We start from the raw sequence: 19,568 nt of genomic DNA on the forward strand, positions 1-19,568 counted from the left end.
AAATCAAGACACTGCTCAGGTATTCTGGAAAATAAAATATTTTTCCTACTCACTGTAAAAGGGCCCATGTATGCTATAAAGCCAGCTGAAGCCAACACATCCCCTGCAATGTTGTTAATCATATAATCCAGGTTCTGGACTGTTTCCTGCCAGCGTATTCTTTCATCAGCCAGGCCATTAATCAACTGGAGAAAAGAAAGATTGACATTAGTTTCTTTCTCAAAGAAGCTCCACCAAACCCTAGCAGAAAATCCTGCAGGAAAACAGTGACTGGGACTGCCCACCTAAGCCCAACTACTGTTATATGGGAAACGAAAAAGCAGGTTTGACTCCCTGCTGTGATTAAGGCCACAAAATTACTATCGATGAGGATTTGGTAAACTTACTCAGGCGGGCATAATTGTCAGAAGAAATTGGTGGTTTTACTAGTATTCCCCCCCCCCCCGAGTTTCTGGATTGCAACTTGGAGAGTGTGTCTGTCTCTTTAACAGCTCTGCTGATGTGAAACAAAAGAAAGCTGTTTCTTCGCCCCCCAGTTCTTTCCTTCAGCCTCTGCTCCTGTCTCCCATCTTGCCCCAACAAGTGGTAGGTGAGGCCTGGTGAAGGGAATGGGGGAGGAGAATCCACAGTTGTGGCCATGGCCTTTACCTTGTCAGCCCGACCCAGTCTCTGCTCACACTGATCACACTTCATCTCCAGTTCCTCTTTTGTGGCCAGAGTACCTTGGTATTTGGCCTGCAGGTTGGCAATGCCATCTTCCACCTCTCGAAGACGCTCCTTGGCCTCATCCAGAATCTTCTGTGTGGCCTGGAGGTCTTCTTCAGCCTCCCTCAAGGCTTGCTGTGGAGAGAGAGAAATTTTTGTGAATGTCAAGTTCTGCCGTAATTCCAAGGAAAATAACTGTGGTTAGCAGCAATGGGGGCGGGCAGAGGCTCCATTCAGTTTTAGGTGTACATGCAATAACTTTGAAAAGCATTGCTGTAGTTCTTACTCGTTTTGGCTCCACAGCTTTTGCCACGAAGTGATACTTATGCATGGCCCTGACCCACTGGCAGATAGATGTGCAGGCTTTGGACACTTTGGCTATGGCTGCTGGCTGAAATTCTTCACTGTCGATATATGGCTGGATCAACTTAATTACTGAATCTGCAATGTTATCCTGAAAGGGTTAAAGAAGAGATTATGAGTGCTGGGAGCATCAAGGTCTGAGACATCAGGGGAGTCAGCTGTGAGGCAGAACCAAATCCCATGGCAAAATTCATCAGTGCAGCAGGAAAAGCATAAACTCCCAATTGTGCACTCCCTTCTCTGTTTCTAGCTTCAAGCCAAGCTTAGGCGTTGCTTGTTCATTCCTTCAAGATGGCTTTTATTACTGCAAGGCAATGTGTTTGGTTTGTGGGCAATACAAGCTATCATTACCTCCTCGAAAAGTGGAAGGAAAGGAAACCATTTGTTTTCATCTGCTGGTTCAGGCCAAGAATCAAAAGGTGAGTAGGCCAAGGAGTGTCCAGTGACTAATCAGAGTCAAAAGGACAGCTGAGTATTCCTTGCATCACATCCCTTAATTGGGAACATCATCACTGACATTTGCTTCATAGCCAGCTTGTGACTACAGATAGATGCATGGTCCATGTTTTACGCAACCTTAACCTGGGAATAAATTGAGCCATTTCCTCCCAAAATTGGGAAGTGGAATGAACTTGACCCCCTTTCCCCATTTCACAGCCAGGGATTGCTTGCACACCTCCCAGATCCCTGACTGTCAAATGATAGCTTTGTGTGGCTAAGAGAACTCTCCCCTGGCTAAGGGAAGCATCTGGGGCAAGCAGGCTTCACCTTGTAAAACCCTTTAGCCTGAAGGATTCTCTGCAGATATAAGGTGTTTATTCCCACCAGCAGTTTCACTGGGTGTGGCTTCTTTCAACTCCTCTGTTTAACTGAATTGTAGTTTAATTGTTACATTTAATGGAATAAGGTACTATAAAGGGGCTGTACCTCCTAAGAAATGTGGGGTGGTTGGTCTCCAACAGGGGCTATACCTGTGAAAATTAATCTTAGGGGTAGGAGACTACTGGAGCAACAGGGTCCCCTGTGAGTGGTGGCATTCCCGCCTTGCCCCTACATAAAATCATTTTTCAGGTGCATCTTTTCAAAGCAGCCCTGATGGGCATCAATGGAGATGACTGCTTTGAAAGATTTCACTGTCACCAAATGCTTCCTTGCCAGGAAAAGCCCTTGCCGAACTTCTCCTGGCTGTGTTTTTGGGATTTGTGGCATGGGTGGGAGGATATTAAACCAGGAGTTCTTGTCTCCCTTGGATTTTAATCTACTCTGAGGATTTGCAAGGATGGCTGCTTCTCTGAAACGCACACCGTGAGACCCTGGAGCTCATATCCAGGCTTGAGCCAAAAGAAAATAAAGCGGGGAAATGGTAGATGCCTCCTCCCTCCCTCCCTGCCAAATACATCAGATTAGGTGAGGTGGTGAGGGGAGGAAAAAGGGGCACCCTAGAAATCCCTACCCAGAGATGTAGCATATTGGATGTATTATTTCTCTGAAATATATGCCCATTAACTAATTAAATTGAGCTTTACTAGCACAAACCAAAAAGCTATGAAAGAAAAGCATTTGATTGACTAGATGGCAAGCTTAAGTCTCACAATTATGCCAGCTACACTAGTACTTAGGCTTGCCCTTTTCTTTTTTATTAGCCCTCGCTCCTGAGCTTTTAATAACAACTCCCTCTGTAGGAAGAAGCCAGAAGCCAGGAGAAGCCAAGACAGTTTTATTCTGGTCTGCATGGAAGAGAAAGAATGACTGACTGACTGACTACTATGGTACTTACCTTATCATATTTAAACAAGCTTTCAAGAAATTTCCCTGGGTCCTGAAGAAGGACTTTGCCAGGTTCCCAATAGTCATCTAACTTGGAACCTAGTTTCTCTCCTGCCACTTTCTTGGGCTTGATGCCCTTCATAATGCAGACAGCTTCAATCACCATCTTCACTCCAAGTGGAGGACGCTGCATCGCTCGCACCTAGTTGGAAACACGGGGAAAGAAGTGGATCAGTAATTCAGTATAATGCCACATCTGCTGGAGGGCATTCCTAACTATCCTGGACTTCAGTACTGAGGCATGAAATAAATCAAGATTAGAATATGGTCTTTAAAAGAGCACCACCATTCATAAAGCTGAGCACCCTTTCTCTGATCATTGACATTGTTTATATAATGCTATCCATGCACACAGCACTTTACAAAGAAAGAAAGGACAGGTCCCTGCCCCCAAGGGGCTTACTGTCTACAAATTGACACAAGGAAGACAACAAAGGAAGGGGTAAAAGGGGCAAGAATATGATATTACTTCAGCGACATGTATTTAAGCTTAATTATAATGGGGGGCATGAGGACTAGCGGGGTTCTGCTAAAGGCTTCATGGAAAGGTAGGAGGGGTTTGAAGATAGGATGGCATCATGGGGACATTCTGGGAGGCTGCAAAGAGCAAAAGACCTTTGGGCAGCAGAGGGTGGCAGAGAGGGACAAGTGAAGATTACAGGCAGGAATGCATCAGGATATATGAATGAAGAGGGATAAGGGACCATGCGGATAACTGAATAGGTAAGAAGTCTAGGAACTTAAGGAAGTGTATCATATGGCCAGCATTATAAGAGAGTTGAATGCTTTTTGACAACCAAGTGCTGGACTGAGGTGAGGGGAACAAAAATGAGGCAACGATGCTGAGAAAAGATTGCAGTGATTAAGATGCAAGACGACCAGGGCCTGAATCAGCTTTTGCCAAGATGTCAGAAAGAAAAGGACCAAGGGAAAGAGGGAGAGGGCGTTGTACCTTTTCAGCAGGGTAGGTGGTGGTGTTATCAATGAATACTGATAGTGTGAGGGGGTTGGGACAAACAATGAGAAGTTTGGTCTTTGATGTAATGAGTTTGAGACAACAACGGAACTACCAAAAAGAAACAACCAGTGAAGTACTTGTACATGTGACATCAGATGAAAGGGGGAAATTTTAGGATCGCGAGGGAGAACTGGGCATTAGCAGCGTATAGGTGGTACTAAAAGTCAATCTACAATGTGTGTAGAGGAAGAACAGCAGAAAGGCAAGAATAAAAACCGCAACACAGAAGAAAAGTAGGAGAAGAGCTTTCTTGTATGAAAATGCTGAAAGAGCAATTAGGCATGTAGGAAAAGAATTCATGGAGGGCAGAATCATGGAAACTTCGGGCAAAAGGGGAGCCAAGCAAGAGAGAGAGATCAATTTGAATAGGAGAATAGAGGTCAAGGGGAGTGAGGACTAAATAGAGACCTTTGAATTTGGTAGGGAGGAGGTGGTCAGTGATTTTGGTAGGTACAGTTGAAGAGGAGAGAAGATTTGCAGGAGAGAAAAAGGAGTACACAGCATACCCCAGTAGTCTGCAAATCGCAGCTAGATGAGAAATTGGACAAGAGATTTTTTTTGAGACTAGTGAAAAGGATAGAATCCAAAGTACCACTGAGTGAACATTCTGTCAGCTTAAGGATTTCTGCTTGTGCAATTGAATTTTTTCTCCTCCCTGCTATGCACCCCTTAAATCTATTCTAGGGGTTTCCCAACCCCATGAAGCAGAATTGGAAGGGGCATGGAGTGTGTGCAAATGCGGGGGGAGAAGGGGACAAGTTCCACTGCACAAGCAGACAGGATAGGCTTGCTGAGTACTAGCCAGTGGCATGTTTAAATGCAGTAGTTTTGAAGGTGTGGTTCTTAGAGAGACAATAGCCACGCTGAATATGGCTGCTTCTTCAGGTTTGAAACACCACCTCCTTAGGTTTGATTTACACATGATTTACACAGCGGGTGGCACTGTGGGACATGGGTGGCGCTGTGGTCTAAACCACTGACCCTAGGGCTTGCTGATCAGAAGGTTGGCGGTTCGAATCCCCATGATGGGGTGAGCTCCCGTTGCTCGGTCCCTGCTCCTGCCAACCTAACAGTTCGAAAGCACCTCAAAGTGCAAGTAGATAAATAAGTACCGCTCTGGCGGGAAGGTAAACAGTGTTTCCGTGCGCTGCTCTGGTTTGCCAGAGTCATGCTGGCCACATGACCCGGAAGCTGTCTGCAGGCGTTTGCCGGCTCCCTCGGCCAGTAAAGCGAGATGAGTGCCGCAACCCCAGAGTCGTCTGTGACTGGACTTAATTGTCGGGGTCCCTTTACCTTTACACATGCCTAGTGGCATGAGGAAAAAGGAAGACTGGGTTCAAAAACCATTCATAGTGTAGAAAAGAGAATTTCAGGACATGAAGAGCAGTAAGTGTCCAAATCCCAGGATGGCCAGTTAAAAAAGACAAAGTTCCCAAACCTTTAATAGCTATGGTAAAGAGGGATGTTAGCAGCTGCAGCATATAATATAAGCAACACCAGCTGAAAGTCCTCCTACATAACTATTAAAGGTGCCCAGTCTTCTTTTTCAGCAGGTAACCCTTTCAAATTCTCTCTTCTGCATATCCATTAAGCATGAAGGCCCTGACCTTCTTTGTTGAGCTCAAGTATGAGGAACCTTTGGCTGTTCAGATGATGCTGAACTACAGCTCCCATCAGCCCCAGCAAGCATGGCTAATGGTTTCTCACATCTGGTCTAGATCACTTAGTGTTGCCTAATTTATGGCACAATCTTAACCATGTCTACTCAGAAGTAAGCCCTGTTGAATTCCATGGGGCTTACTCCCAGGTAATTGAGGTTAGGACAGTGAGCCTTAGTCACTCAAAGCTTTATGAGTGAACAATATTGTGCTTGGCATTATATGAAAACTGTCCCTGTTGTCAGATCTTTGAAGATGGTTTCATGTTTGCAAGTTGTCACTCAATGTCAGAACCACACTGAATGAGAAAAGAACATTTGTGCTTGAACTTTCCCCGGTTTAGATTATTGTCATACTACCTCTGTGTCAATGTATGTATGTATGTATACTTGGAAGCTCCACTAAATTTACTTTCGGGTAAGTGTGCATTCAATTATGGATAAAACCACCTGATGCAAATAATGGCTGAAGTGTCCCAGTGTTTGCCATCAGATGGCTAGGTAGGTATGCATGCAAGAGAAGAATCTCAAGAATGTCTTTTTGGAATGCAATGGGATGAGCTCCCCTATTATGTATCAGTAGGGCTACAGTGCTGGGAAAGTACTGAGCATACTAGAGCTGATGGGCTTTCATTGCATTGCCACCCATGAGCAGAAATTGTACAGACAGGAAGGCAGTGATGATCAATACAAAAGGCAGCTACAGGATATAGGAGTACAATAATGGATAGAAACTAATCGTACTAATTTGTCAATTGGCTTCCGATATAGCTTTAACACAGCAGTTTACAATCAGGACAATTAGCAGCCGCTAATACTTGATCTTTGTGCTGTGAAAAGTTCCCCCTGCTGGTTTCTGCAGAAATAGGTATAAGAGAACTCCAGGCTACAGTTTGCTCCCAGGGTTACAGAGGTAAGTTACAAAGAGTGACAAAAAAAAAAGACTACATGCATTGTTGTTTTGCTACTGCACCAGTGGGGTTTTGATCACAGAATTGCTGAGTTGGAAAGGACCCCGAGGGTCATTTAGTCCAACATCCTGCAATGATGTTGATGCAAAGAAAAATGCAAAGTGAATCACTTGGCTCACAGGATTGCTCCAGGGTGGTTGTGGTCTCTGTGTGAAGAAGCTGGGGGATAGTATCCAAAGGGCAGAACAAGTATTTATGTATGGCCCTGAAACTTTTCCCTGACCATGAGCAATCCTGCTTGATCCTCCTTTATATTATAAGATTTAACCAATTATTATCTGCATGCTTTCAAGATAAAAACTATTTTAACACCCAAATGCATGGAGAAAACACTAAAATTCTCAAGGTGTAGAATTCAGACAACCGATATTAGGGGTGTGCATCAGCTCTGTGTACATCCCAAATTAATGAGACAAATAGGGGTGATTTGGGTAAGGTTTTCACATGCTTGAATCAGACTGACTGGAGACTCCTTAAAGTCCCAAGTTCCTCTGTAGAATTGAGTGCCCCCCATGCTGCTTTTCAAAATGAGTGCTGCATTCTTTCCCAGGGGAAAGATTCTGTATCCCCCAACGATCTCTCTGTGAGTTGGAAGGAGAAGCCTGTCTGCTTACTTGCGTGGGTTCTCTGCTGGGTAACAGGCTCTTTGTACAATCCCCCACCCCACCCCCGGAATGTATCTGCATACAATTTGGCAGACTCAATCAACCCTAGGAGGGCTCCTATATCTGCAAATTTCATCAAATTCTGTGAAATGAGAAAAAATTATAGCCACGTTTAGATTTTCCATTACTGAATGTAGGAAAAGCAGAGCTTTGTTTTTAGTAGAATGAATTTGATCCCCCCCCAAATGAGTCAAGCTGGAAAGATGGAGTGACTCCAAAAAAGACTGGGCTGCTTCCCAAAGCGGAAGATACAAGTCAAAATCTTATGGTTGGTGCACACCTCTATTAAACGTCTTACTTGTGCAATGATAGCATAGGTAGGCACAAGGGAGACCTCCCTGCATTTTAATAAGCAAATTGCATCTGCTCCCTCCAGGGTTCGAAGAACCAGAACATGCTCTCACGGAGACGCTCCAGAGTTTTCCTCCTGGATACAGTTGACAGAGGAAGTGAGTTTGTGGAGACCCTGAAATTTGTTTATCCCAAGGCAGATGATCTTCAGGAGAAAGACTTTGACTGGCTCTTTGATTGTCCTGAGACAGAACAGTTTCTTGAGTCTTTCTGCAACATAGTGGGGGAGGAGAATGTATCCAGTTCTACAGAACTGGAGGCCTATGAGAAACTGGTCATTTCCGGGAAGCCTGTTCTGGAAGGTGAAGCACTGGAACAGGTGTTGAAGACCTGCCGCCAAGCCTCTCAGCTCAGGTGTGCTATGCAGGAGAACGACACCTTGCCTCTCGAGACACTTGAACAAGAGGTGCAGATGCTGAAGAGCCAATGCGCCTGTCGGGTAATGCGGCGCACCAAGCTCCAAATTCGCCTAGCCAGCTTGAAGCGGGAGCTCTCTCATTCAGCTGAGAAGAAAGAGAAAGCAAGCCGGGAGCTGAAGAAGGCACACCTGCGGCTAGAGCCAGAGAACTTTCAGAGCAATGATGCTCTCAGCCAAGCCTGTAAGAAAGTAAAGGAGCTGATGCAATGGCACAGGAAGCCTGCAAGCAAGCGGCAGGAAGCCTCAATGGCAGCAGCGGACCTGGAACACTGCCTCGAATTGGAAGAAAAAGTCTCAAAGGCTTTATTGGGATTCTCACCAAAGGTCTTGCCAGATGTTGTCAGCGATGTGGAAGCTGATCAAACAGTTCTGGTGAAAAGGGGGCAGGGAGACTCTTGGGAAAAACTGGATACAGGGTCTATGGAAAGACGAGCTCAGAAAGTGCTGCTAGATAGTAAGAGTACAATCTGCAATGATGATTCTGAAGGTCACAAAACGACATATGACATGCTGAAAAGTCAAGTTCTCCCCAAGGGGCAGCTGGGCAATAAGAACGAGCCAGAGTTTACTTGTAAAGCTTTGCTGCAAGAAACGGACCGAATGGAAAGTGAGAACTTCAGAACCGTTCAGGATGGTTGTCAAGGAGGGTTGAAGATGCGGGGAGAAGCTGCTGAAATGGAGCATGCCAAAGATGACAAGCTGAGCAGCTATCAGGAAGAACTGGAGCGCATGGCATTGGCTTACATGTGCAGTCAGGGAAAGGCACTTGTGACCTCTGCAAACATTAAAGGAATTTCATATACCTTGAAATGGGCAGGAAAGGCCCTCAAGGCTGCTAAAGAGAACAAGGTAGGTCACTAGCTTCCTGGCTTAAACAAACAGGGTTTAGTAAATGACAGTAAGCACCTGTAATACAATAGTCTCTGCAACACAGAAATGCATTGAGAGAGAGAGATACGAATAATAAAAGAGTGAGACTCTAATTCACCTGTTGCACTTGGTGAATAGGTTTGAACCACTAGACATTTTTCACCTGTAGTGAATGCACTCTTTTTGTCATGCAAGCCCCTGATTGGCTCTGCATTCAACAGAGCTGGTGTTTGATTCTGTCCACCTCTGACTGTATCCATCCACCAAGAGCCAACCCGTGTACATTACAATTTTGTGGAAATAGAGGACATTCCTGAAGGCTGAAACTGGCAGGTTTGGGATAAGGGACATGCTTCTGGTGAAGAGGAAACAAATGAGTGGTGGTGGTGGTGAAAGCAGTTTCTCTAGAGCAACAAAGAAATCCCTTGCTGGGGATGAATGAAAATAAAAGAAACATTAGGAAGTGCGGCAGGGAAGGAGAGAAAAGTAAAAGCAACATGCAGTTTTTCACTTAAAGTCTGTATCCAACATGTTCTCAACCATGAAGTAAAAAACGAATAGATTGGGGTGACAGCAAAAATCCCCTTGCAACGTTCATATTTAAGTGACATCTTATTTATATGTAAGCTGTATATTATGTATTAACTATGCTGCAAACACAGACAAAAAGAATACTTTTGCCCCATGTTTTGAGTAAATTTTTATCTCCCACTTTATGGACTCTTGACTGCTAAGCTTTATAAAGAAAGCTGATATAATCATTGGATATCTAGGCTCAGAAAATCAGAACTTAACAGGTCCTCTGGACCAATCTAGTCCTAAGCTATTTGTATTGTGTTCTGCATTGTTCTCAGTTTTCTGAGTTACTTTTAACAAGATATATGGGTTTAGATATAGGGAGAGTACCATGATGTCATTCCCAATAGTATTTTAGTTAGAGTCCCATGGGTTAGGAGAATACTTGCCAACAAAACTGGTGGTTTTTCTTGCAAAGTTCGTAGAGGCCTTCAAGAACTGCAGGGGGATGTGAAATTTAATGTCCTTCTCTTCTACAGGTGGAGGAAAAGAAAGGAGAACTGTATCTTCGTAGAGCCACTTTCCAGGAGCAGTTGTGTATCCTCCAAAGGGAGGTTAGACAGGCAAAAACCAAAAAACTTGTCCCTTTGCTCCAGACCAGTGCCAGCCTCCTTCGCTTGCCTGTAGTATGTGGGGAACTCACTTTGGAAACCAGGAGACTTGGTCATCTTGTATCAATGCAAGAACAAGCTGCTGGCCAAATGATGGTCCAGTGGAGCCATCTGGAGCTGCTGGGGCTCTTGCTGATGCATGAGCAGAAGAATCTGCAACAGATGAAGACCCAACTGGAGGGGATGGTGACTACCTCGAATGAATCACATGCTAAATTACAGGAATGGCAAGCCTGCTTTGACGATTCAAGGTTCTCCATTAAGCAATGCCCACGGACTCTGATAGACCCCAGTGATCTCACCATGTTAAGGTAAAGATCAGAAGAGTTATTGCAGGGGAAAGGTATCAAATGGCTGCAAATGTTAGAAACAAGGAAATACTTCCTTAGGGTGGAAATGGGGCTCATTAGAAAAGAAAAATAAGCTGGTATGTGACTAAAATGAAGCATAACCTATTGAAGATCAAATATGCTAGGCCCTTCTCGCCCATTTCTTTTATGCAGCACACTTGAATGAATGTTGGAAAAGAGCCATAGTCATTTAATGCAGTAGATTTAAACCACTTTGAGATGAATCAACAGATAAACTCCTAATTGTTAATTCAGCTAAACAACCATCAAGTCTGACTCGGGTTGAGTCTTTTAAATACTCAAAATTCTCTCACAGCAGCAGATCGACAAGAAATGAGATAGCATCCTAGCACAGTTCTATAGTCACTCTAGTCATCTATAGCGCAGCCATTTTCAAAGTATATGAATCTCTCTCTTTTCTCACTGGTACAAGGCCAAGAACTGTCATGGATACAATTTCCCAAAGCTTCTAATTGATGGATGCGTCTTATGTATTCCTTTCCTCCTTAGGCTGTGGGAGATGCTAAACAGGCACAGTCAAGATAAGCAACTCTTCCATGCCTATGGGGCCTTGGCAGGCTGGGGCTCCCGGTTATGCCAGGAGCTCAGGATGCTCAAAGTGCAGCTGGCCACACCACACTCTCAGCTTCCTAAACTGGAGTCTGACAATGAGGTACTTCACTGTTTGATGTATGGTGACTGCAACCAGCTAATGCTTCGTGCTCAGGTAAGCAAAAGCTGTAGCCCATCATGTGTGTGAATCTTCTTTTTCTTGCTATACTATTAATAATCACAAGAATAGACCAAATTAACAGCACACAATGATCTTTGCTTTTGCTACACCATTAAGTATTGTACTCTTGGGACTCCTGGTCCTCCTTAAGTAGCAAACTTCCCTCCCTGTGAAACTTCTAAATGATGAAAAATTGGAGAAATATGTGCTGCTGCTGCTTCTGAACCCCTATTTGTTTTGACACCTGTTTTCTACAGGGACTAGAAGAACCTCTGGAGCAGCTTTACACCACACAAGCCAAACTCTACCAAATGCTAATGGACACCTTGAGTGATGTGAAGGCCAAGCAAAAATCCCTGCGGAGTCACTTTCAGCAAACTGAGCGCAGCCTCTACATGCATTTCTTCACTAACCCAGAACAGCTGAAGGAGCTGGTGCAAGAAGCTGAGAAACAGACCCTGGCATTTTCTTAGGTGTCGGTATAGTCCCATGAGAGTGGTTCAGTAGAAAATAGTCCTCCAGCTTGCTTGAAGGTACTCACATCTTATCTTCATCTAGACTGAATGGAAAGTCTCCTTAGGGAGAATCCTGTTCATGAAAGCTTACATTGCTATGTTCCCTTTGTAAAATAGACAGATTTGGATCTAATTCCATATACAGTGTTTCTTCCCTACAATGACTTGGTAAAAAAGGCTCTTAAACTACAGTCTGTTTTTTCCCTTCAGAGTCTGAGTAAAGTGATGGAAGTAGTGATGGATGGGTGGGCTGAGATGTTGGTTAAAACTAAAAGCTACAGTGCATACTTCTAAGATGGGGCGCTGCCATTTTCTGCTTGCCTGCATATTTATTGTCTACCTATTTTTCTATCTCAATTACTGATGTTATTCAAAAAACTGGGATGAAAGAAGAACATGGCTGCACGATCAAGAATGTTTTGTTTAATGGTCAGGGTCCATTTTTTGCTGTCTTAAATTGTGGCAATACAAAAAGCTCCATGGTTGAAAATATAATGTGTAACAGTTTCAAGCATGTTGCTTGTTTTATATTGAAAACAACTCACTGAAATATGCTAATAAAAGTAATGTTCACTTTAATTTTAACTATTTTTTTAGGCAAAGGGCTATACCAACTAGCCTAGAAACATGCTGATGTTGTAATATAATTATTGAAACACATTCTCCCTTTACCTTTCAAATAGGATATGGTGACACGCATTGCAGAATCCTGGTGGAAACTGGTCATACTCACTTATTATAGAAGCCTATTTTTAGATAATTTCATTGGCAACAGGATCCACACATTTTATCATAAGTTACAATATAATTTTGTTTCCAGAATTATGAAGTAAGGTTATGGAGGGCTCTCTTTTCATACACCAGTAGCTCAATATAACTGCATTTTCCACTATGCATTTAAGACATACTAAAAGATATTGCACATATCTGAATACACCTATACAGCGCTTTTGGTGACTTGATGCTACCACCTGACAATACAGATGAGCTACTTGTCGGGATGGGCACCAACTAACAATAAGTCTTCACATGCGTAGCAAAAATACACACCTAGAGAATTAAAAAACCTCCATATGACTCTACTCTTAAGATCATCTCTAGGCACTGACTACAACATCAGTCAAATTGACAGCTGGCTAAATAAACCCAACTCTTGGAACAGTCCTTGAAAAGGGGGGACATAATTGACAATAGTCCCTCTAAATTTTCTGGAAGTACCAGATAATAGTAGGTAGTAACCCAGCATGTACCTTCAAATGTCAGTGAACAGAAAACAAGACAAGGATCTGTAGCACTCATTTTCTGCTTGTATTCAGCAGCTGTCAATATTCTTCCCAGCTAGGAAGCTTTGCAGTGGCTCAATAATCTATTCAAAAGGGAGTTGGCCTTTGAATTCAATAGGACTAACTTCTGAAATGACACAAATAGGATTGTGCTGTGTGATGTGAACTATGCTTTTACTTCCCTTTCTCATCTCATCTAGTAAAATGAAGCTAAATGCTAACATTACTATAAAACCATTCGAGTCCAAAGAGTTAAGATGGTAGAGGGATGCTGATACCCATCATTTCAGCCTCTCCGGCAGGTGCAGACTGCTTTTCATCCCTCCTCATCAGATTTATCATTTGATGAGCGAGAGGCAATGTTTGATCTGTGTATATGCATCTACATGTCTATGTATGTGATGGCTGGGATGTGGGTGAGAGAGCGTGCACATTGGATATGACCCCTCTGCCAGTGTGCACTACCCAAAGGCACTACATACCTTTGGCTGAAAAGGATTAGATTATTCCTCTTCAGGGACAGTCATCAAAAGGAGTAAGCTGCTGCAACTCACAAGGAAAAAAAGTTTGAAAATCAGAATGGGTGGGGTGTTTAGGGGGTGTTACTATTGAACCTGTATCCATGGTAAAGCACAGACGGGATAACTAGTGTTCTTGTTGAAAGTATTGTTAAAAGCTTCTTTCTCAACTGTGTTACCTCTGTAACATCATTTTTGTTGAGGTTCCTCAAGCTGGCAAGGGCAGCATCCAGGGCAGGCAGGGCTTCTGCCAGGTCCTTCTGTGCATCATCAGCAATAGCCTGAGCGGTCTGAGCTTTGACTTTGGCTTTCATTTCCTCTGCCTGCACAGCATTCCGTGTTTCTTCTGCTACAGCTGTGTCTACCTGCAGCAGCACAAAGGTATTTGGAATCATAAATGCTTTCAGGACTGGCTAGATTAGAAGCACCTTTTCTGCATCAGTCAGAGACCCAGTCTGCCTGCCATGGTAAGCCATAGTTAATGGCTAGCCCTAAATACATACGGTAGCTCTCACTAGCACACGGGGGGACGGGGACAAACCACAACAGTTCTTTTAGGATTACATCTGAATACAGGATTGTGGCTTGTTACACTCCCCACCCCACCCCGAAAAAAAGCCCCAAGCCCACTTTAAGCCAAAGGAAAACTTTGACAAGAGATCAGTGTTTGTTTGGAGTGAAGCAAACCATGAGCACTTATTGACATGAAACTTTAAGTCAGGGATTTGTCTGTTTTCCTCCTGCTCACTTGCAGGAAGGAAAAAAGCAAGCAAGATTAGTGTATTCACAGTAAACTATGAATTATGGTTTACCATGATGTGTTAATAAGTTCATTGTTTGCCAAAGCATTAAAACATTCTAGCACAACAACCACCACCCCCACCCCCACCACCCAAGGGGCATGCTTTTCTCAAAAGAGCCAGGAGCAGATATGGCTGACCAGATGGCACCCCCTTTTGCAGTAAAGAACAACAAACGTTTTCTGTCCTTGTGGCAAATGTGTTGCCCCATTACAGTAGTACCTCGGGTTAAGTACTTAATTCGTTCCAGAGGTTCGTACTTAACCTGAAACTGTTCTTAACCTGAAGCACCACTTTAGCTAATGGGGCCTCCTGATACTGTCGTGCCGCCGGAGCACAATTACTGTTCTCATCCTGAAGCAAAGTTCTTAACCTGAAGCACTATTTCTGGGTTAGCAGAATCTGTAACCTGAAGCGTATGTAACCTGAAGCATATGTAACCTGAGGTACCACTGTATTTTGATTGTAGGACTTGTATTGTGTGAAAACAAGGCAGAGATGCAACATTGGTCTCCCTTTCTCCAACTTAAAGCTAACAAGGCAAAGTATCAGCACAAAGTCCAATGATCAGGTTCTTTCCCCATCTGCCTCTTTTGCAACAGTGTCTGGAGGTCCGCTGCATACCTGTATCTGTTCCATGGTTACCAGTGTGTCTTGGGCAGCCTCAGCCAGCAGGGGGCGTGCTAATTCTAGCTCTTCCTGCATTTTTGCTACATCTTCTGCCGTTCGCAAAAGCTAGAAATGGAGGGGAAAGTCATTCTCATATTGAACGTGTCTAGCAAAGAGGAAAATAATCTGTTGCTACAACGCTGAAAACAGTACAGATAGTAAAGGAAAAGCCTCAGAAGTAGCTTCAAACTGCTTGAAAAGAGAACCTGTTGTTTATTCTGGGCTCCACTGGAAAGTCTCTTCTATTAATCAAATTCTAGAGCACAATCCAGCCCAAGCCACAGTTAATTCAGTGTCAGAGTTCTACGCAGGTGCTCAATTCCCCACCAAAATCAATAGTATTAAAATTGCTTAACTTTTACTTGGCTCAGCCATCTTTTAAAACATTATTTTACCATTGCTTTTTCTTTGTTGTTATTCCATGCTGCCACTTTTCTGCATGAAAACTGGCAGCATTTCCTAAGAGTAGCACTATATGCCCGAAGCTTGTTTCAGGTTGTGGGTTTTGTTTTTTTAAATATAAAGTATAATGTGCTACTAAAAGTCTCAGTTTCACATAAGACCAGCGTGAACTGCACTCAGTAAAGGAAAAGAGAACATCAATATATGTGGCTTTATCTTCATTCCCTCTTTCTCTCTTTTATAGCCTTACACATTTACACAGTGAAGAAAAGAGTGTACGCCAACCTTCCCAAGTTGGTGCCCTTCAACTCTCAGCATCCCTGACCATTGGCCATGCTGGCAGAAGCTGATGGGAGTTGAGGGTTCAGCAATATCTAGAGGGCATCACTTTGGGTAAGGCAAGTCTTTGCTCACACCCAAATACAGATACATTGACTTTCACTAATGATATTTGGGTGTATAATGATTCGAGGTAATTAACACCAGTGACATAGCATTTTCCTTATATAAATAAATATAATTAGGCAAATCAGTTTTCAGTCGGCAAGAAAAACATATCTGTCTGAGGCTTTTTGGAAAATGCATGTTAATTGATCTGATCACTGTCTTAAAATATGAAGGCTGCATGCTGAATTTTATTCTGAGTGTTTTTCAGATATTTTATTCTGCTGGATTTTATTCTGGGTGTTTTTCAGATTTATATTTTTACATGTTAAATTATTCTTTAGTCTTACTTTGGTAGTGTTATTCCAGTTATAGTCATACAGGCACCCTCTGTGTTGAGCATCTAGAGCCTTCCAGGTTGACCTCTCACTCTTCATCAGCTGCCAGCTGGGGCAGCTTCGGGTTCTCTCTCTAGGCTTCCTTCTGAATTCCCTCACTGAATTTACTGAAGACTGACCTTCCTACAGTCCTGAGCCTGGTGTAATATTCCCTTCAGCCAATCAACATGTTTCTGTTGGAATTTCAAACCCTTATGGACCAACAGGTTTGAAAGGAATGTCCACTAAATGACTTATCATAAACTAACCACTTTGGATGTTATTGCCCTGTACATAAAAGCTGGAAACTTGCATGTATATATCACTGTCTTCTTAGCACGAATTAGTAACTCTGACAGTTTGAACAGCTATTTGGTAGATTACCATCAAGACTTGAATACTATGCATCTCAGAGATGGGGAGCCTGCGGCCCTCCAGATGTTACAGAACTACAACTCCCATTATCCCAGACCACTTTTTACCTAATATTGATAGTTTCTCTACAGGAGGCTTCCAAACATTGACTTTCACAAGCAATGACAATGCTTTTGCAAGTAATCAGCACAGTGACACACTATACATCAGGCCCAAGCTGATATTCCAAACTTATTAGTGTGTGGTGGTGGAGGGAACCTTTCATGATGTGCTTTGCTGAAAAGGAGAAATTGGTCTTCAACATATGTGATAGAACCCCAAGACTAAAGCAACTCACCTTGTCCAATCCACTCTTCATCCTGGTTTTGGCAACTTTGAGCTCCTGCTTTTTTGCACCTATCAAGGTGGTGAAGATGCCGAGCAGCTCCAGGTAGCTTTTGGGAGTGACATAATTATGCCTTGCCAATTCTGCCAGATACACCTTGCACTTAAGTGCTACGCTCTGATGGATTTCTACACACATCTCAATCTATAAGGGGGAGGAAACAGACGTTGGAAAGAGGTTTCTCAACAGAATGAAGGCAGAGAATGACTATGAAATGTGCTACATGCAAGATGCACAAAATGTGTAATGCTAATATTTATGAAATGAGTATTTCCTTGAAACACAGGGACCAATTGGAGAAGTGACAGCTATTCGAAACACTAGCAGGGACTCATACAATATGAATTCTAATAACGAAACATTCAATTATTAGATAGCTGCTCTCTTTTTCATGTTTCTCCTTGCACATATGTAAAATCAGCGGTTGTGAGCATGTTTTAGAGAGGTCACTTACCATTCCCTGTATAATTTCAGGGGTGGCATCAGTATCTGGGATCTCATTGAAAAAGGAAGCAGCAACAGACTCCAGGGCTTCTGCAGGCCACTCATTAAACCAGTCAATGGTACAGCAGTTCACCAGAGATGGGAACTGTCTGAGCCGTGCTCGGAATACCTCTCCAATAGGACTGGAGAATGAGGAAGCAGTAAAGAATGAGAAAAACCTTATTAGAATAGACTTCAACTAAGTCAAATATCTCCAGTTTGGATGTACTGCGGGGAATTCTTTTAACAGCAAAGGCCATGCTAGGCACATTCAGAAAACCACAATTAAAATTTATACTAATATATTACACTAAACCACTGGGGATGGAGAATTCCCACTTCACCAGCAAAGCCTTTATACTCATTAAGGTTTCCACAAGGCAATCATCCCAAATGTTGACATTCAAATTAGGTGCCCTACAGATCTCTTCTACATGTGTATTGGAACTAAAGGCTGTAACTATGGTATGTGCTGTTATTCCTGAAGGAATAGGTACTACGCTTTGTAATTGAACACTTTGATCTGTCTAAGAATTGTGGGCAACACAACTTCATGGCTCCTATGGATACAGCGTTCAAAATGCATGGATATTTATTTTGAAGATTTATAGCACAGCTATAAGACTATTAGCCAAAATATAACTGAAAAAGTCACATCAAACCTCAAGGGTACGGAAAATAGGAGTGAAGAAAAAAAAAAACAATATCTGAAGGATCACAGGCTCCCCATTCCTGCTATATTCCAGCCCCCTGTAGCATGGATCACCACTGATAGTAAGGAAAGCTCTTGGGAGCTTGGAGAGACCCCCTTCACCATTTAGCCCAATGGACTAGGCTGGCTCATACCTCATGCATAGGACTGTGTGGATATTGCTGCGTACTCTCCCTGTGTACGCAGCCATCAGGTTGGCCTTGGTAGGCTGAAGCCCCTGGTCCTGCACTAACGGTTTCATAGTGGTCATAATCTGGTCCTGTTCATCCAGGGCATACAGGTTGGGTATATCTCCTGAATTCAGCAGGTTGTTGATATCCTCAAGAAAGGACTCACTTTTAATCTAAAGAAAAAAATTAAAAGGCTTCTATCGGCAGTAATAATGTTGTGCCTTTCATTTTAACCTCATCTACTTACCCACTAAAGATCTCATCTTCGTGACTTAGATTTCCTATTGAAAATCAGTGAAATGTAAGTCACAGTGAGAACAATGGCTGTGTAAATAATGAGAAATAGCCGAACTGTTGGGATGAGATCGGCATCAGGGAGAGAATAGTGCGAAACCCCTACTTTGTTAATGTGAAGTAGTAATTCAGAAATTAGACTAACATTTGAGTCCCATCTTTTGGATCCAATCCTAAAACTCTGATCACTTTTCTAGGCATTTCATTCTTAAGACAATAAATATGCACTTCCTATCTATTACTTGAAATCCACTTACCATCCATCAACCCTAAACATCTGTTTTAGAGACATTACATCTCTCCAATACTAGTTGGGCTGTATTTTGTACCTGGAAAAATGCAAATTCCCCTCCAATGGTACACTTATTGCTACTAGAAGGCATTGACACCTATTAGATATTGCGTGTAATGAGAATTTTCTCAATTTCCTCCTCCCAATACTTATGCCGTTCTATGCATTCTAATGTGTTATTTCGCTCATTATTAGCAATGTTTTCAATGTTTTAAATGCTGAGTGCACGACCCAGGGCATGACACTGATATTCCTTCCCTTATGCACAGTGCCACACCATTGTGTAAGCCACCTGCTTTATTATTATTATTATTATTATTATTATTATTATTATTATTATTATCATTATCAGAGAGCCTGTATGATATAGTTGACTGAAGTACACAACTACCTAGAAGTATGGTTGTTGTCCTTCAACAAGTTGTGTAAATGGGATTATTCCACAGGATTGCACTGCAACATATCTAACCACAGATCATCTGGATAAACCGCAGAGGCACAATGCAATTTTTGGTTTGCAGGGTACTCAAATATCAGTGTAATTTATATTTGTGATTCTTACCTGTTGGCACCCATGTGTGTAAAATTTGCCCCACATGTTTAGTAATCTAACTCATTAACAGTTAAGAGTTCTTAGTACCATCAAAAGAAATGTCATTCAGGTATCAGGTACAGCACAGTTTTTCTCAAAACATAGAAGTTCAGTTTTTCAAGAAAACCTGCTAAGCTAAGACTAGTTGGGAAAATAAAACAAGATATATGAGTGACAAAATTGGTACAAATCTGAGCAACAT

At 42.7% G+C, this 19,568-nt stretch overlaps 2 protein-coding genes across 4 annotated transcripts in view; one reads left to right on the forward strand and one right to left on the reverse strand.

Annotated features, from left to right (window-relative positions):
- DNAH1 (dynein axonemal heavy chain 1) overlaps positions 1-19,568 on the reverse strand; it is a 110,199-nt gene that overhangs the window by 16,398 nt on the left and 74,233 nt on the right. For both annotated transcript variants that reach the window (XM_053377517.1, XM_053377519.1), the window contains exons 51-59: positions 18,153-18,361; positions 17,278-17,449; positions 16,776-16,967; positions 14,856-14,966; positions 13,611-13,796; positions 2,846-3,037; positions 992-1,159; positions 649-840; positions 54-185 (exon numbers count right to left, since the gene is read on the reverse strand). In XM_053377517.1, coding sequence (XP_053233492.1) covers positions 54-185; positions 649-840; positions 992-1,159; positions 2,846-3,037; positions 13,611-13,796; positions 14,856-14,966; positions 16,776-16,967; positions 17,278-17,449; positions 18,153-18,361 — 1,554 coding nt within the window. The remainder of the gene's footprint in view (positions 1-53; positions 186-648; positions 841-991; positions 1,160-2,845; positions 3,038-13,610; positions 13,797-14,855; positions 14,967-16,775; positions 16,968-17,277; positions 17,450-18,152; positions 18,362-19,568) is intronic.
- On the forward strand, positions 6,175-12,209 carry LOC128408192 (HAUS augmin-like complex subunit 3). Of its 2 annotated transcripts, XM_053377520.1 has the most exons (5): positions 6,175-6,483; positions 7,583-8,824; positions 9,901-10,343; positions 10,893-11,109; positions 11,373-12,209. In XM_053377520.1, exons 2-5 carry the CDS (start codon positions 7,601-7,603, stop codon positions 11,586-11,588), a joined length of 2,100 nt encoding a protein of 699 aa, XP_053233495.1. In that variant the 5' UTR covers positions 6,175-6,483; positions 7,583-7,600; the 3' UTR covers positions 11,589-12,209. The 2 variants fall into 2 exon arrangements, with proteins under 2 accessions (XP_053233495.1, XP_053233496.1); XM_053377521.1 differs by lacking the exon at positions 6,175-6,483 and having other exon boundaries at positions 7,278-8,824.

The sequence above is a fragment of the Podarcis raffonei genome, chromosome 2 (genome assembly GCF_027172205.1).
Source record: "Podarcis raffonei isolate rPodRaf1 chromosome 2, rPodRaf1.pri, whole genome shotgun sequence".
NCBI lineage: Eukaryota > Metazoa > Chordata > Lepidosauria > Squamata > Lacertidae > Podarcis > Podarcis raffonei.

Excerpts from the sequence above, each read along its gene's own strand:
- LOC128408192 (XM_053377520.1), top strand. The coding sequence starts at position 7,601 with ATGCTCTCACGGAGACGCTCCAGAGTTTTCCTCCTGGATACAGTTGAC. Across the intron at positions 8,825-9,900 it reads AGGCTGCTAAAGAGAACAAG|GTGGAGGAAAAGAAAGGAGA; the intron begins GTAGGTCACTAG and ends TCTCTTCTACAG. Across the intron at positions 11,110-11,372 it reads AGCTAATGCTTCGTGCTCAG|GGACTAGAAGAACCTCTGGA; the intron begins GTAAGCAAAAGC and ends TGTTTTCTACAG.